General features: G+C 38.1%; 1 protein-coding gene and 1 long non-coding RNA gene across 3 annotated transcripts in view; one reads left to right on the top strand and one right to left on the bottom strand.

Annotated features, from left to right (window-relative positions):
* The window catches only part of gria4a (glutamate receptor, ionotropic, AMPA 4a), a 351,871-nt gene that overhangs the window by 331,039 nt on the left and 5,195 nt on the right, over positions 1-15,637 (top strand). For both annotated transcript variants that reach the window (XM_062067252.1, XM_062067253.1), the window contains exon 17: positions 10,154-10,291. In XM_062067252.1, coding sequence (XP_061923236.1) covers positions 10,154-10,291 — 138 coding nt within the window. The remainder of the gene's footprint in view (positions 1-10,153; positions 10,292-15,637) is intronic.
* The window catches only part of LOC133663066 (uncharacterized), a 20,275-nt gene continuing 17,509 nt past the window's right edge, over positions 12,872-15,637 (bottom strand). The window contains exon 3 of the long non-coding RNA XR_009828225.1: positions 12,872-13,346. This is a non-coding gene — a long non-coding RNA (uncharacterized LOC133663066). The remainder of the gene's footprint in view (positions 13,347-15,637) is intronic.

Genomic DNA, 15,637 nt, shown 5'->3' with positions numbered 1-15,637 from the left:
CAAACATTTGACCTGTGAACACGACGAAATTGGTGAAATGGTGTGCAGATGCAGTGGTGCCTCGTCATTCAAACATTCCAAATCTGCACATTTCCACAGCACTTAATTTGTGTCCACATGGTGAGCCGAGTCAAAATTAAGCTAAAAATTTCATTGAATAAAAATTCAGTTTTTTTAAAATACAGCCGAACTTCAATTTTTAAAACGTTTATTTGTCTGGGCGTACCAACGTTTCACTTATTCATTCATTCATCCTATGGGGGCTGCCGTTTTGATGACGTCACTTCCTTTAACTGCAAGGAAGAGGCGGGGCCTCCTGCGTCACGTCCTGTAACGGCTAGCGTCACTTCCGATGAGTCCATTCCCAGAATTGTCGTATCGATATACAGAGGTGGGTAGAGTAGCCAGAAATCGTACTCAAGTAAGAGTACTGTTACTTTAGAGATTTATTACTCAAGTAAAAGTAAGGAGTAGTCACCCAAATATTTACTTGAGTAAAAGTAAAAAGTATATTGTGAAAAAACTACTCAAGTACTGAGTAACTGATGAGTGACCTGTTCGTTTTTTGATGACGGCAACAACATAAAAATAGCAATGAGCAAATTCAGAGCCAGGAATATCTCTTAAGCAACTAAAACAATAATATATATTAAATAATAATACATTAACATAAAAAAAATGAAGGCAAATTGAGCCAAAATAACTTAACAGCATAGGCTCAGTAGGCAAAGATTACAAAGGAAAATAACAAGTTAGCCTTTACGCAAACCTAAACTGATAGGTGTGGGCTGCACCTGGGAACATTGATTGATTGATTGAGACTTTTATTAGTAGATTGCACAGTACAGTACATATTCTGTACAATTGACCACTAAATGGTAACACCCCAATAAGTTTTTGAACTTGTTTAAGTCAGGGTCCACGTAAATCAATTCATGGTAAACACACTGTGCACTTCTGATTGGTGTTTCAATGCATGCGTGTGTGTGTGTGTGTGTGTGTGTGTGTGTGTGTGTGTGTGTGTGTGTGTGTGTGTGTGTGTGTGTGTGTGTGTGTGTGTGTGTGTGTGTGTGTGTGTGTGTGTGTGTGTGTGTGTGTGTGTGTGTGTGTGTGTGTGTGTGTGTGTGTGTGTGTGTGTGTGTGTGTGTGTGTCTATGAGGCTGCAGTGCGTTAATAAATGTCCCCAAACGATGTACATTTGACAGTGATTCATAGCAGGGAAGCTAACATCAGCCTACGGTGACAGCCAAAATGTCTACTAACGTTACTTACCATGTGCTTCCTCAAATTTGATGTTGAGTTCATGTAAGCTTAAGCTTGTTGTTTGCCGCCTGGCTCTGTTTGATTGGTGAAACGGAGTCAAACGTCACCAGTGACTGCATGTGATTGGTGAAACGCAGGCATGCATAGATCCTACTTTGGAGGTCTGTCCGACAAACCAAAACAGATCGATAAAACTCAGTAGCGAGTAGCGAGCTGAATGTAGATAAATGGAGCGCAGTAAAAGTAGAGTTTCTTCTCTATTAATATACTCATGTAAAAGTATGTTGGATTAAAACTACTCTTAGAAGTACAATTTATCCCAAAAGTTACTCAAGTAGATGTAACGTAGTAAATGTAGCGTGTTACTACCCACCTCTGCCGATATATATATATATATATATATATATATATATATATATATATATATATATATATATATATATATATATATATATATATATATATATATATATATATATATATATATATATATATATATATATATATACGTATATATATATATATATACGTATATATATATATATATGTACACATATATATAAAAAAAAAATATATATATATATATATATATACGTATATATATATATATATGTACACATATATATAAAAAAAATATATATATATATATATATATATATATATATATATATATATATATATATATATATATATATATATATATATATATATATATATATACATATATATACATATATATACATATATATATATATATATATTACTAAAAAATGTAACCAGGAAATTTAGTGGTATTTCTTTTATATATATATATATATATATATATATATATATATATATATATATATATATATATATATATATATATATATATATATATATATATATATATATATATATATATATAAAAGAGATACCACTAAATTTCCTGGTTAAAATTTTTAGTAATATATATATATATATATATATATATATATATATATAAAAGAAATACCACTAAACTTCCTGGTTAAAATATGTATATATATATATATATATATATATATATATATATATATATATATATATATATATATATATATATATATATATATATATATATATATATATATATATATATATATATATATATATATATATATATATATATATATGTGTGTGTGTGTGTGTGTATATGTCACAGCATGACACTGTAAAAAAAAACAAAAAAAAAAAAACTGGCAGCTCAGTCAGCAGAATTTTACTGTAAAAATAATATTGGTACTGTTTTTCAATGTTCACTCAGTTGTTGGCAGCTCAATTGCCATAAAATAAAATGTTACAGTGTAGTATTATTAATATAGTCTTTTTTTCTGGACATGCATCATTGTTAAGAATGACCAAATGTTGCTTAAACCACACGTGGCAGCCTCTGGAAGAGATGACATCATCATGACATCATCACATGTTTGAATGTGAAGGTTCCACTGTAAATGTATGCTGACCACACCTGCTCATTATTGTCCTTGTGTTGCTATCATGTCCAAACATCCACTAGTGATAACTCACTGGCATACAAACATCCACTAGTGATAACTCACTGGCATACAAACATCCACTAGTGATAACTCACTGGCATACAAACATCCACTAGTGATAACTCACTGGCATACAACATCCACTAGTGATAACTCACTGGCATAGAACATCCACTAGTGATAAGTCACTGGCATACAACATCCACTAGTGATAACTCACTGGCATACAACATCCACTAGTGATAACTCACTGGCATAGAACATCCACTAGTGATAACTCACTGGCATAGAACATCTACTAGTGATAACTCACCGGCATACAACATCCACTAGTGATAACTCACTGGCATAGAACATCCACTAGTGATAACTCACTGGCATACAACATCCACTAGTGATAACTCACTGGCATAGAACATCCACTAGTGATAACTCACTGGCATACAACATCCACTAGTGATAACTCACTGGCATAGAACATCCACTAGTGATAACTCACTGGCATACAAACATCCACTAGTGATAAGTCAGTGGCATACGACATCCACTAGTGATAACTCACTGGCATACAACATCCACTAGTGATAACTCACTGGCATACAAACATCCACTAGTGATAACTCACTGGCATACAACATCCACTAGTGATAACTCACTGGCATAGAACATCCACTAGTGATAACTCACTGGCATACAAACATCCACTAGTGATAACTCACTGGCATACAAACATCCACTAGTGATAACTCACTGGCATACAAACATCCACTAGTGATAACTCACTGGCATACAACATCCACTAGTGATAACTCACTGGCATAGAACATCCACTAGTGATAACTCACTGGCATAGAACATCTACTAGTGATAACTCACCGGCATACAACATCCACTAGTGATAACTCACTGGCATAGAACATCCACTAGTGATAACTCACTGGCATACAACATCCACTAGTGATAACTCACTGGCATAGAACATCCACTAGTGATAACTCACTGGCATACAACATCCACTAGTGATAACTCACTGGCATAGAACATCCACTAGTGATAACTCACTGGCATACAAACATCCACTAGTGATAAGTCAGTGGCATACGACATCCACTAGTGATAACTCACTGGCATACAACATCCACTAGTGATAACTCACTGGCATACAAACATCCACTAGTGATAACTCACTGGCATACAACATCCACTAGTGATACCTCACTGGCATAGAACATCCACTAGTGATAACTCACTGGCATACAAACATCCACTAGTGATAACTCACTGGCATACAAACATCCACTAGTGATAACTCACTGGCATACAAACATCCACTAGTGATAACTCACTGGCATACAACATCCACTAGTGATAACTCACTGGCATAGAACATCCACTAGTGATAAGTCACTGGCATACAACATCCACTAGTGATAACTCACTGGCATACAACATCCACTAGTGATAACTCACTGGCATAGAACATCCACTAGTGATAACTCACTGGCATAGAACATCTACTAGTGATAACTCACCGGCATACAACATCCACTAGTGATAACTCACTGGCATAGAACATCCACTAGTGATAACTCACTGGCATACAACATCCACTAGTGATAACTCACTGGCATAGAACATCCACTAGTGATAACTCACTGGCATACAACATCCACTAGTGATAACTCACTGGCATAGAACATCCACTAGTGATAACTCACTGGCATACAAACATCCACTAGTGATAACTCACTGGCATACGACATCCACTAGTGATAACTCACTGGCATACAACATCCACTAGTGATAACTCACTGGCATACAAACATCCACTAGTGATAACTCACTGGCATACAACATCCACTAGTGATAACTCACTGGCATACAAACATCCACTAGTGATAACTCACTGGCATACGACATCCACTAGTGATAACTCACTGGCATACAACATCCACTAGTGATAACTCACTGGCATAGAACATCCACTAGTGATAACTCACTGACATAGAACATCCTCTAGTGATAACTCACTGGCATAGAACATCCACTAGTGATAACTCACTGGCATACAACATCCACTAGTGATAAGTCAGTGGCATAGAACATCCACTAGTGATAACTCACTGGCATACAACATCCACTAGTGATAACTCACTGGCATAGCACATCCACTAGTGATAACTCACTGGCATAGAGCATCCACTAGTGATAACTCACTGGCATACAACATCCACTAGTGATAACTCACTGGCATACAACATCCACTAGTGATAACTCACTGGCATACAACATCCACTAGTGATAACTCACTGGTATAGAACATCCACTAGTGATAACTCACTGGCATACAAACATCCACTAGTGATAACTCACTGGCATACGACATCCACTAGTGATAACTCACTGGCATACAACATCCACTAGTGATAACTCACTGGCATACAACATCCACTAGTGATAACTCACTGGCATACAAACATCCACTAGTGATAACTCACTGGCATACAAACATCCACTAGTGATAACTCACTGGCATAAAACATCCACTAGTGATAATTCACTGGCATAGAACATCCACTAGTGATAAGTCACTGGCATACAACATCCACTAGTGATAAGTCACTGACATACAACATCCACTAGTGATAAGTCACTGGCATACAACATCCACTAGTGATAAGTCACTGGCATAGAACATCCACTAGTGATAAGTCACTGGCATAAAACATCCACTAGTGATAATTCACTGGCATAGAACATCCACTAGTGATAACTCACTGGCATAGAACATCCACTAGTGATAATTCACTGGCATAGAACATCCACTAGTGATAAGTCACTGGCATAGAACATCCACTAGTGATAACTCACTGGCATAGAACATCCACTAGTGATAACTCACTGGCATACAAACATCCACTAGTGATAACTCACTGGCATAGAACATCCACTAGTGATAACTCACTGCTATAGAACATCCACTAGTGATAACTCACTGGCATACAAACATCCACTAGTGATAACTCACTGGCATAGAACATCCACTAGTGATAACTCACTGGCATAGTACATCCACTAGTGATAACTCACTGGCATAGAACATCCACTAGTGATAACTCACTGGCATACAAACATCCACTAGTGATAACTCACTGGCATAGAACATCCACTAGTGATAAGTCACTGGCATAGAACATCCACTAGTGATAACTCACTGGCATAGAACATCCACTAGTGATAACTCACTGGCATAGAACATCCACTAGTGATAAGTCACTGGCATAGAACATCCACTAGTGATAAGTCACTGGCATAGAACATCCACTAGTGATAACTCACTGGCATAGAACATCCACTAGTGATAACTCACTGGCATACAAACATCCACTAGTGATAACTCACTGGCATAGAACATCCACTAGTGATAAGTCACTGGCATAGAACATCCACTAGTGATAACTCACTGGCATAGAACATCCACTAGTGATAAGTCACTGGCATAGAACATCCACTAGTGATAAGTCAGTGGCATACAACATCCACTAGTGATAAGTCGCTGGCATAGAACATCCACTAGTGATAACTCACTGGCATAGAACATCCACTAGTGATAAGTCACTGGCATAGAACATCCACTAGTGATAACTCACTGGCATAGAACATCCACTAGCGATAAGTCACTGGCATAGAACATCCACTAGTGATAAGTCACTGGCATAGAACATCCACTAGTGATAAGTCACTGGCATAGAACATCCACTAGTGATAAGTCACTGGCATAGAACATCCACTAGTGATAAGTCACTGGCATAGAAGTTAACACTTGCTTACTTTCACAGTGGCCTAAAGAGCTGGCTTGCTGGGAGGAAATGCTGCTGGTTGTTAGAATGGCATGAGCATTGTTTTCTCACAATAATGACATAAACACATGCAAGCTGCTTTGGATGTTCTGACTGGATAACTAGGGTGTCCCGATACCATATTACCATCTGATATCGGTCTGATATCAGGTAAAAAACAAAACAGGTATCGGCTTGCGTGGAAAATGTGCGATACAAGCAGTCTTTCGTTGTTTACTTGTGTGTGATATTATGTGCGATACAAGCGGTCCTGCAGCGTGTTTACTTGTGTGTGATAGCATGTGCGATACAAGCAGTCATGCGGCATGTTTACCTGTGTGTGATATTATGTGCGATACAAGCGGTCCTGCAGCGTGTTTACTTGTGTGTGATAGCATGTGCGATACAAGCAGTCGTGCGGCATGTTTACCTGTGTGTGATATTATGTGTGATACAAGCGGTCCTGCAGCGTGTTTACTTGTGTGTGATAGCATGTGCGATACAAGCAGTCACGCAGCGTTTTCACCTGTGTGTGATATCATATGCGACACAAACGGTCCTGCGGCGTGTTTACTTGTGTGTGATATCGTTTCGATACAAGCAGTCCTGCTGCGTGTTTACCTGTGTGTGATATTACGTTCAATAATAGCAGTCCTGCTGCGTGTTTAACTGTGTGTGTGATATCATGTGCGATACAAGCAGTAATGCGGCGTTTTTACCTGTGTGATATCATATGCAACACAAACGGTCCTGCGGCGTGTTTACTTGTGAGTGATATAATGTGCGATCCAAGTGGTCCTGAAGCGTGTTTGCTTGTGTGTGATATTATGTGCGATACAAGAGGTCCTGTAGCGTGTTTACTTGTGTGTGATAGCATGTGCGATACAAGCAGTCATGCAGCGTTTTTATCTGTGTGAGATATCATATGCGACACAAACGGTCCTGTGGCGTGTTTACTTGTGTGTGATATTATGTGCGATACAAGAGGTCCTGTAGCGTGTTTACTTGTGTGTGATAGCATGTGCGATACAAGCGGTCATGCGGCGTTTTTATCTGTGTGTGATATCATGTGCGATACAAGTGGTCCTGCGGCGTGTTTAATTGTGTGTGATATCGTGTGCAATACAAGTGGTCCTGCGGCGTGTTTACTTGTGTGTGATATCATGTGCGATACAAGCAGTCCTGCGGCGTGTGTTGTGTGTGATATCGTGTTCGATACAAGCAGTCCTGCTGCAGGTTTACCTGTGTGTGTGATGTCATGTGCGATACAAGCAGTCCTGCGGCGTGTTTACTTGTGTGTGATATCATGTGCGATACAAGCGGTCCTGCAGCGTGTTTCCTTGTGTGTGATATCATGTGCGATACAAGCGGTCCTGCAGCGTGTTTACTTGTGTGTGATAGCATGTGCGATACAAGCAGTGTTTACCTGTGTGTGATATAATGTGTGATATAATGTGCGATACAAGCAGTAATGCTGCGTTTTTACCTGTGTGATATCATATGCAACACAAACGGTCCTGCGGCGTGTTTACTTGTGAGTGATATAATGTGCGATACAAGAGGTCCTTTAGCGTGTTTACTTGTGTGTGATATCATGTGCGATACAAGCAGTCCTGCGGCGTGTTTACTTGTGTGTGATATCGTGTTCGATACAAGCAGTCCTGCTGCATGTTTACCTGTGTGTGTGATATCATGTGCGATACAAGCAGTCCTGCTGCGTGTTTACCTGTGTGTGTGTTATCATGTGCGATACAAGCGGTCCTGCGGCGTGTGTACTTGTGTGTGATATCATGTGCGATTCAAGCGGTCCTGCGGCGTGTTTACTTGTGTGTGATAGCATGTGCGATACAAGCAGTGTTTACCTGTGTGTGATATAGTGTGCGATACAAGCGGTCCTGCAGCGTGTTTACTTGTGAGTGATATCAAGTGCGATACAAGCAGTGTTTACCTGTGTGTGATATTATGTGCGATACAAGCGGCCCTGCAGCGTGTTTACTTGTGTGTGATATCATGTGCGATACAAGCAGTCCTGCGGCGTGTGTTTACTTGTGTGTGATATCGTGTTCGATACAAGCAGTCCTGCTGCATGTTTACCTGTGTGTGTGATGTCATGTGCGATACAAGCAGTCCTGCGGCGTGTTTACTTGTGTGTGATATCATGTGCGATACAAGCGGTCCTGCAGCGTGTTTACTTGTGTGTGATAGCATGTGCGATACAAGCAGTGTTTACCTGTGTGTGATATAATGTGCGATACTAGCGGTCCTGCAGCGTGTTTACTTGTGAGTGATAGCATGTGCGATACAAGCAGTCATGCGGCGTTTTTACCTGTGTGTGATATCATGTGCGACACAAACGGTCCTGCTACGTGTTTACCTGTGTGTGATATCATGTGCGATACAAACGGTCCTGCAGCGTGTTTACTTGTGAGTGATATCATGTGCGATACAAGCAGTGTTTACCTGTGTGTGATATTATGTGCAATACAAGCAGTCCTGCGGCGTGTTTACTTGTGTGTGATATCATGTGCGATACAAGCGGTCCTGCAGCGTGTTTACTTGTGTGTGATAGCATGTGCGATACAAGCAGTGTTTACCTGTGTGTGATATAATGTGTGATATAATGTGCGATACTAGCGGTCCTGCAGCGTGTTTACTTGTGAGTGATATCAAGTGCGATACAAGCAGTGTTTACCTGTGTGTGATATTATGTGCGATACAAGCGGCCCTGCAGCGTGTTTACTTGTGTGTGATAGCATGTGCGATACAAGCAGTCATGCGGCGTTTTTACCTGTGTGTGATATCATGTGCGACACAAACGGTCCTGCTACGTGTTTACCTGTGTGTGATATCATGTGCGATACAAACGGTCCTGCAGCGTGTTTACTTGTGAGTGATATCATGTGCGATACAAGCAGTGTTTACCCGTGTGTGATATTATGTGCGATACAAGCGGTCCTGCAGCGTGTTTACTTGTGAGTGATATCAGGTGCGATACAAGCAGTGTTTACCTGTGTGTGATATTATGTGCCATGCAAACGGTCCTGCAGTGTGTTTACTTGTGAGTGATATCATGTGCGATACAAGCAGTGTTTACCTGTGTGTGATATGATGTGCCATGCAAACGGTCGGATCGGATTAATATCGGCGTCGGCCACGACTCGGAGCTCCGATATCAGTACGGTATCAGCGGTAAAAAAAAAAAAAGTAGTATCGGGACACCCCAGTTGGTAACGCTAGGATGACAGCTTGCTCCATCCATTTGAGCGTACAGATGTGTACAGTGTGTAGTAGTACACGTAAACTATGACATCACCTTTTTGATTGACAGTGTATTGATGACAATTCAAGGTGTCTAACCCATTGATGTTGTTGTCTTTGTCCCGCCCCCTTTTCAACCTTCTCTCCATCTCTCCGCTCTCTCTCTCCCTCTTCGTTCTGTCTTCCTTCGCTCTTTTTTCACGACCATCGACAACATCCTCCATGACCCCCCCCCCCCACACACACACGCTTCCCCCCCTCCCCCGCTGTCCACAGGACAAGTCGTCCCAGGCCCTGAGCCTGTCCAACGTGGCCGGGGTCTTCTACATCCTGGTGGGCGGCCTGGGCCTGGCCATGCTGGTGGCGCTGGTGGAGTTCTGCTACAAGTCGCGGGCGGAGGCCAAGCGCATGAAGGTGGACCTTAGCCCCCCCCACTGCCCCAGCCCCTCCCCCAGCACGCAGAACCTAGCCACTTATAGGGAGGGGTACAACGTGTACGGCTCCGAGGGGGTCAAGATCTAGGGGTAGGACTTAGAGGCTGCCGTCGAGGTGGGATCACAATGTTATTTGATTTGGTTTTGTTTTGAGGCTGCCGTTGCAGACGCGTGTTGTTCTTCATGTGCTCGTGAATACATGACGTCACGCATCGTGGAACCAATCACCTCATTTTTTTTGTTCATTTGCATAATATTTCATGACATTTTATACGCTACCTCGGAACCCATACCATGCCAGTACTCAACGGTACGTCTATGTGTGTGTTAGTGCAAAAACCCCGAAAGCAGTGAAGTCGTCACGTTGTGTAAATGGTAAATAAAAAGAGAACACAATGATTTGCAAATCCTTTTCGGAACTTATATTCGATTGAATAGACTGCAGAGGCAAGATATTTCATGTTGGAACTGATAATAATAATAATAATAAATAAATAATAGATTTTATTTGTAAAAAAGCACTTTACATTGAGTAAACAACCTCAAAGTGCTACAGTGTATTAAAAAAAATAAATATAAAGATAATAAAAAATAAATACAAAGAAAAACTAAAACAGCCAAATAGCTAAAACTAGTATGCATGTATCTAAAAAAATTTAAAAAAAAGGCTTTTTTAAAAATAATGTTTTTTAAGCCTTTTTTAAAAGCATCCACAGTCTGTGGTGCCCTCAGGTGGTCAGGGAGGGCGTTCCACAGACTTACATATATGTATATATATTAGGGCTGCAACAACTAATCGATTAAAATCGAATATAAAAATAGCTGCCGATTAATTTAGTCATCGATTCGTTGGATCTATGCTATGCGCATGCGCAGCGGCTACTTTTTTTCTTTCTTTCTTTTTTATAAACCTTTATTTATAAACTGCAACATTTACAAACAGCTGAGAAACAATAATCAAAATAAGTATGGTGCCAGTATGCTGGGGTTTTTTTTTCAATAAAATACTGGAAAGGATAGAAATGTAGTTTGTCTCTCGATTAATCGAAGTAATAATCGACAGATTAATCGATTATCAAATTAGTTGTTAGTGGCAGCCCTAAAATATATATATAAATATATATATATACATTTACATATATATATATATATATATATATATATATATATATATATATATAATATATATATATATATATATATATATATATATATATATCCATCCATCCATTTTCTACCGCTTGTCCCTTTTTGGGGTCGCGGGGGGTGCTGGAGCCTATCTCAGCTGCATTCGGGCAGAAGACGGGGTACACCCTGGACACATATATATATATATATATATATATATATATATATATATATATATATATATATATATATATATATATATATATATATATATATATATATATATATATATACATATATATATATACATTAACCCATATATATTTATTTATTTATTTTAAAACAATTTAGGTTGTTTTTTTATTTTAGATTTTTTTCAATCGATTAAGTATCTTGATTTGTTAATTTTTTTTTAATTGACACCCCTAATACTTACATCCATTATGTAATATTTCTCTTAGTGATGTAATTACTTTTTGAGGGAAAGTAACTGGAGTTGATTACCTTAATAGATTACTTTATCAAAGTGATCTTATTACTACGTATGGCTAGCTTGTGTGCTATTGTGTGCTTAGCTGTTGTGTAGCGACCATCTTCCTAGCGGCCTGTGGCCTAGCATGTTTGCCTTTTGTAAATGCCTGACGGTTGTGTGCTTATTGGACTCGCTGTCCAGCTTTGCACAAGTCCACGGCCGCTTGTATCGCACATGACATCGCACATTTTACATTTCGATACTTGTTTTTGCTGATATAGGGCCGATATTTGATATCGGGACACCACTCATTATTAGTGCAGATCCGATTGTAAGTCGACAACCCAGTGCACTTGACAAGCATTTACCAACAGGAATCCTTTATTTATTTACGTCTCACGTACAAACAACAAGTGTCAAAATGTATTTATTGGCAGGGTGTACAAGACCACTAAAACACGCCGCATGCGAGCCAGGAACCATAACGGTATCGTACCGTTGAGACCCCTTTTCTAACTTAACTGTCAAAACAACACAGTATTTTCTTTTATATTCGGTCTGGCATGGACGTCCCCCGGGTGGAATGCACTTGCGTGCGACAGTGTGAGTGCAGGCCAGCAGGGGGCGGGAGAGGGAGCCGGAGTCCCCCCCCCCCCCCGCCAATGGCTTTCACGCCGTAAAACTGCGAGAGCTCCCAGTAAATCTACAAACACTGATGAAATGCACAAGTGATTTGGTAAATTCATAGTGGCGGTCAATTTCCCGCGAGCACAGTTTGTCTCCTTTTATGTGTCCATAAAGTGGAGTTGTGCAACCCCGTTGTTGATTGTCCAAAGAAGTGCTTCGACAGAACCCTGAAAACTGTTACTTAGCATCCCCGCAGGGGAGACCCCGCCCACTGAACACTTCATGCCGCGCAGATGTTTCTGATGTTTTCAAAATATCCGTGAAATAAAGGGGAACTGCACTTTTTTATTTATTTATATAAGACAAGAAAACAAATGTTCTCTTTTAATACGAAACCCGAAACCAGTGAATGTCAGGTTCAAACACTGATGACGTCTATTAAACAAGATAAGAGGCAAAGAATTAAACAGAGACAGAATTCAATTTGGACTCAATACATTGAGGAGAGTCGCCCGGACATTGTATCCTTCTACAATCTCCAGCACGCTCTACCAAAAGATTGTATACCTCCTTCTTTTATTTCGCACCCTCCCCGACCACATGGCCACGGCTGTTTCCAAAGGACAAAGGTCGCAAAAAGTTCACAGAAAAGGTCGTAAACAACTCACAGAAAAAGGTACGTTCAAAAAGAGTCCGTAAAATAGTTCAAAAAGAGGTCCATAAAATAGTTCAAAAAGAGTTCGTCTGGAAATTGGGCAGATCCTGTCATCTCTCCGCTTTGAAGTCCTTGGGCCAGAACGACGTCCTTCTGTTGATTACCATACATGAGAGAAAACAGAAAACCCTTCATGTGGCTCTCCCCCTTACACGGTGGAGTTTTTACGGGCCTTCTTCTTGCTAGGTTTCAAAGACAGCCCCTGTCCTTTTGCCTGGAACTCATTTCAACACAAAGTTTTTTTGTGACAACTTACAAACAATTATTCTAACAGTGAAGTTGTCACGTTGTGTAAATGGTCAACAAAAACAGAATACAATGATTTGCAAATCTTTTTCAACTTATATTCCAATTGAATAGACTGCAAAGACAAGATACTTAACGTTCGAACGGGAAGATGTCAGGTTCAAACACTGATGACATCTATTAAACAAGACAAGAAGCAAGTAATTAAACAGAGACAGGATTCAATTTAGCTCAATTGAGGAGAAACGTGTAGACACTGCACCCTAATGTCAATAATTCATTATTAAAACAAAAGTGTCAAAAACAACCTAAAATTTGTATTATTTTTTTTAGTCGATTCTCAAAATTTATTAATCCATTTTTAATCGGAATAAATCACATTTTGTATGTGAATCAAGTTTTTTGAGCACCTCTAAAAGACTAACCGCTGAGCCATTCTTTTTCAAAAATAAGAAATTCTTTCAATCCAGATTGTCAGGTTCAAACACTGATGACATCTATTAAACAAGACAAGAAGCAAGGAATTAAACAGAGACAGGATTCAATTTAGCTCAATTGAGGAGAAACGCGTAGACACTGTACCCTTGAACAGTGTCGTCCCATGCTCTGACTAAAGATTGTACGCCTCCTCTTTTATTTGGACTTTCCCTGATTACATGGCAACAGCTGTTTCTAAAGGGAGGGGGTCGTAAACAGCTGTCGCCTTTGGTTACAAAAAAATTCAAAGAAAAGGTGCCTGGAGGGGAGTCAGGTTCTGTTTCCTCTCCGCTTTGTATCTAAGTTTTGTGATAACTTAGATACAATTATTCTGACACTTATCGGTTTATGTCCACAACCTTCTACTAACCATATCTAAATATTTTACTTTCACCAGCTCAGAGGCGATGCAGCAGCTCAACATGTCAATATAGCAGCATAAGCTGCTATATTGACATGACATGAACAGGGAACATTTAAGAGGAGCTGAGGCTATTTTTTTAAGTAAACTTCCCATGTATCCCCTTTAGGGTGGGTTCGGATCAACCCCAACACTTTTCTAACACCAGATGATGACATGACATCCACATATTTTTTATATTCATTTATTTTTTCAATTCCTCTTTTTTTTCCGTTATATTATGTTGTATATCTTCATTTCTTTTATTTTTGTCATCTTAATAAATATCTATCTTTCATTTGTTATGCTAGTTGAAAATAATAAAAGGCAATTATCCACATATTTTTTATATTCATTTATTTTTTCAATTTCTCTTTTTTTTCCGTTATATTATGTTGTATATCTTCATTTCTTTTATTTTTGTCATCTTAATAAATATATATCTTTCATTTGTTATGCTAGTTGAAAATAATAAAAGGCAATTATCCACACATTTTTTATATTCATTAATTTTTTTAATTTCTCTTTTTTTTCGTTATATTATGTTTTATATCTTCATGTCTTTTATTTTTGTCATCTTAATAAATATCTATCTTTCATTTCTTATGCTAGTTGAAAATAATAAAAGGCAATTATCCACATATTTTTTATATTCATTTATTTTTTCAATTCCTCTTTTTTTTCGTTATATTATGTTGTATATCTTCATTTCTTTTATTTTTGTCATCTTAATAAATATCTATCTTTCATTTCTTATGCTAGTTGAAAATAATAAAAGGCAATTATCCACACATTTTTTATATTCATTTTTTTTTCAATTTCTCTTTTTTTTTCGTTATATTATGTTTTATATCTTCATTTCTTTTATTTTTTTCATCTTAATAAATATCTATCTTTCATTTCTTATGCTAGTTGAAAATAATAAAAGGCAATTATCCACACATTTTTTATATTCATTTATTTTTTCAATTTCTCTTTTTTTTCTTGTTATATTATGTTTTATGTCTTCATGTCTTTTATTTTTGTCATCTTAAAAAATATCTATCTTTCATTTGTTATGCTAGTTGAAAATAATAAAAGGCAATTATCCACATATTTTTTATATTCATTTATTTTTTCAATTTCTCTTTTTTTTCTCGTTATATTATGTTTTATATCTTCATTTCTTTTATTTTTGTCATCTTAATAAATATCTATCTTTCATTTGTTATGCTAGTTGAAAATAATAAAAGGCAATTATCCACACATTTTTTATATTCAT

The sequence above is a fragment of the Entelurus aequoreus genome, linkage group LG13 (genome assembly GCF_033978785.1).
Source record: "Entelurus aequoreus isolate RoL-2023_Sb linkage group LG13, RoL_Eaeq_v1.1, whole genome shotgun sequence".
NCBI lineage: Eukaryota > Metazoa > Chordata > Actinopteri > Syngnathiformes > Syngnathidae > Entelurus > Entelurus aequoreus.
This window is presented reverse-complemented; position numbering and strand designations above follow the sequence as displayed.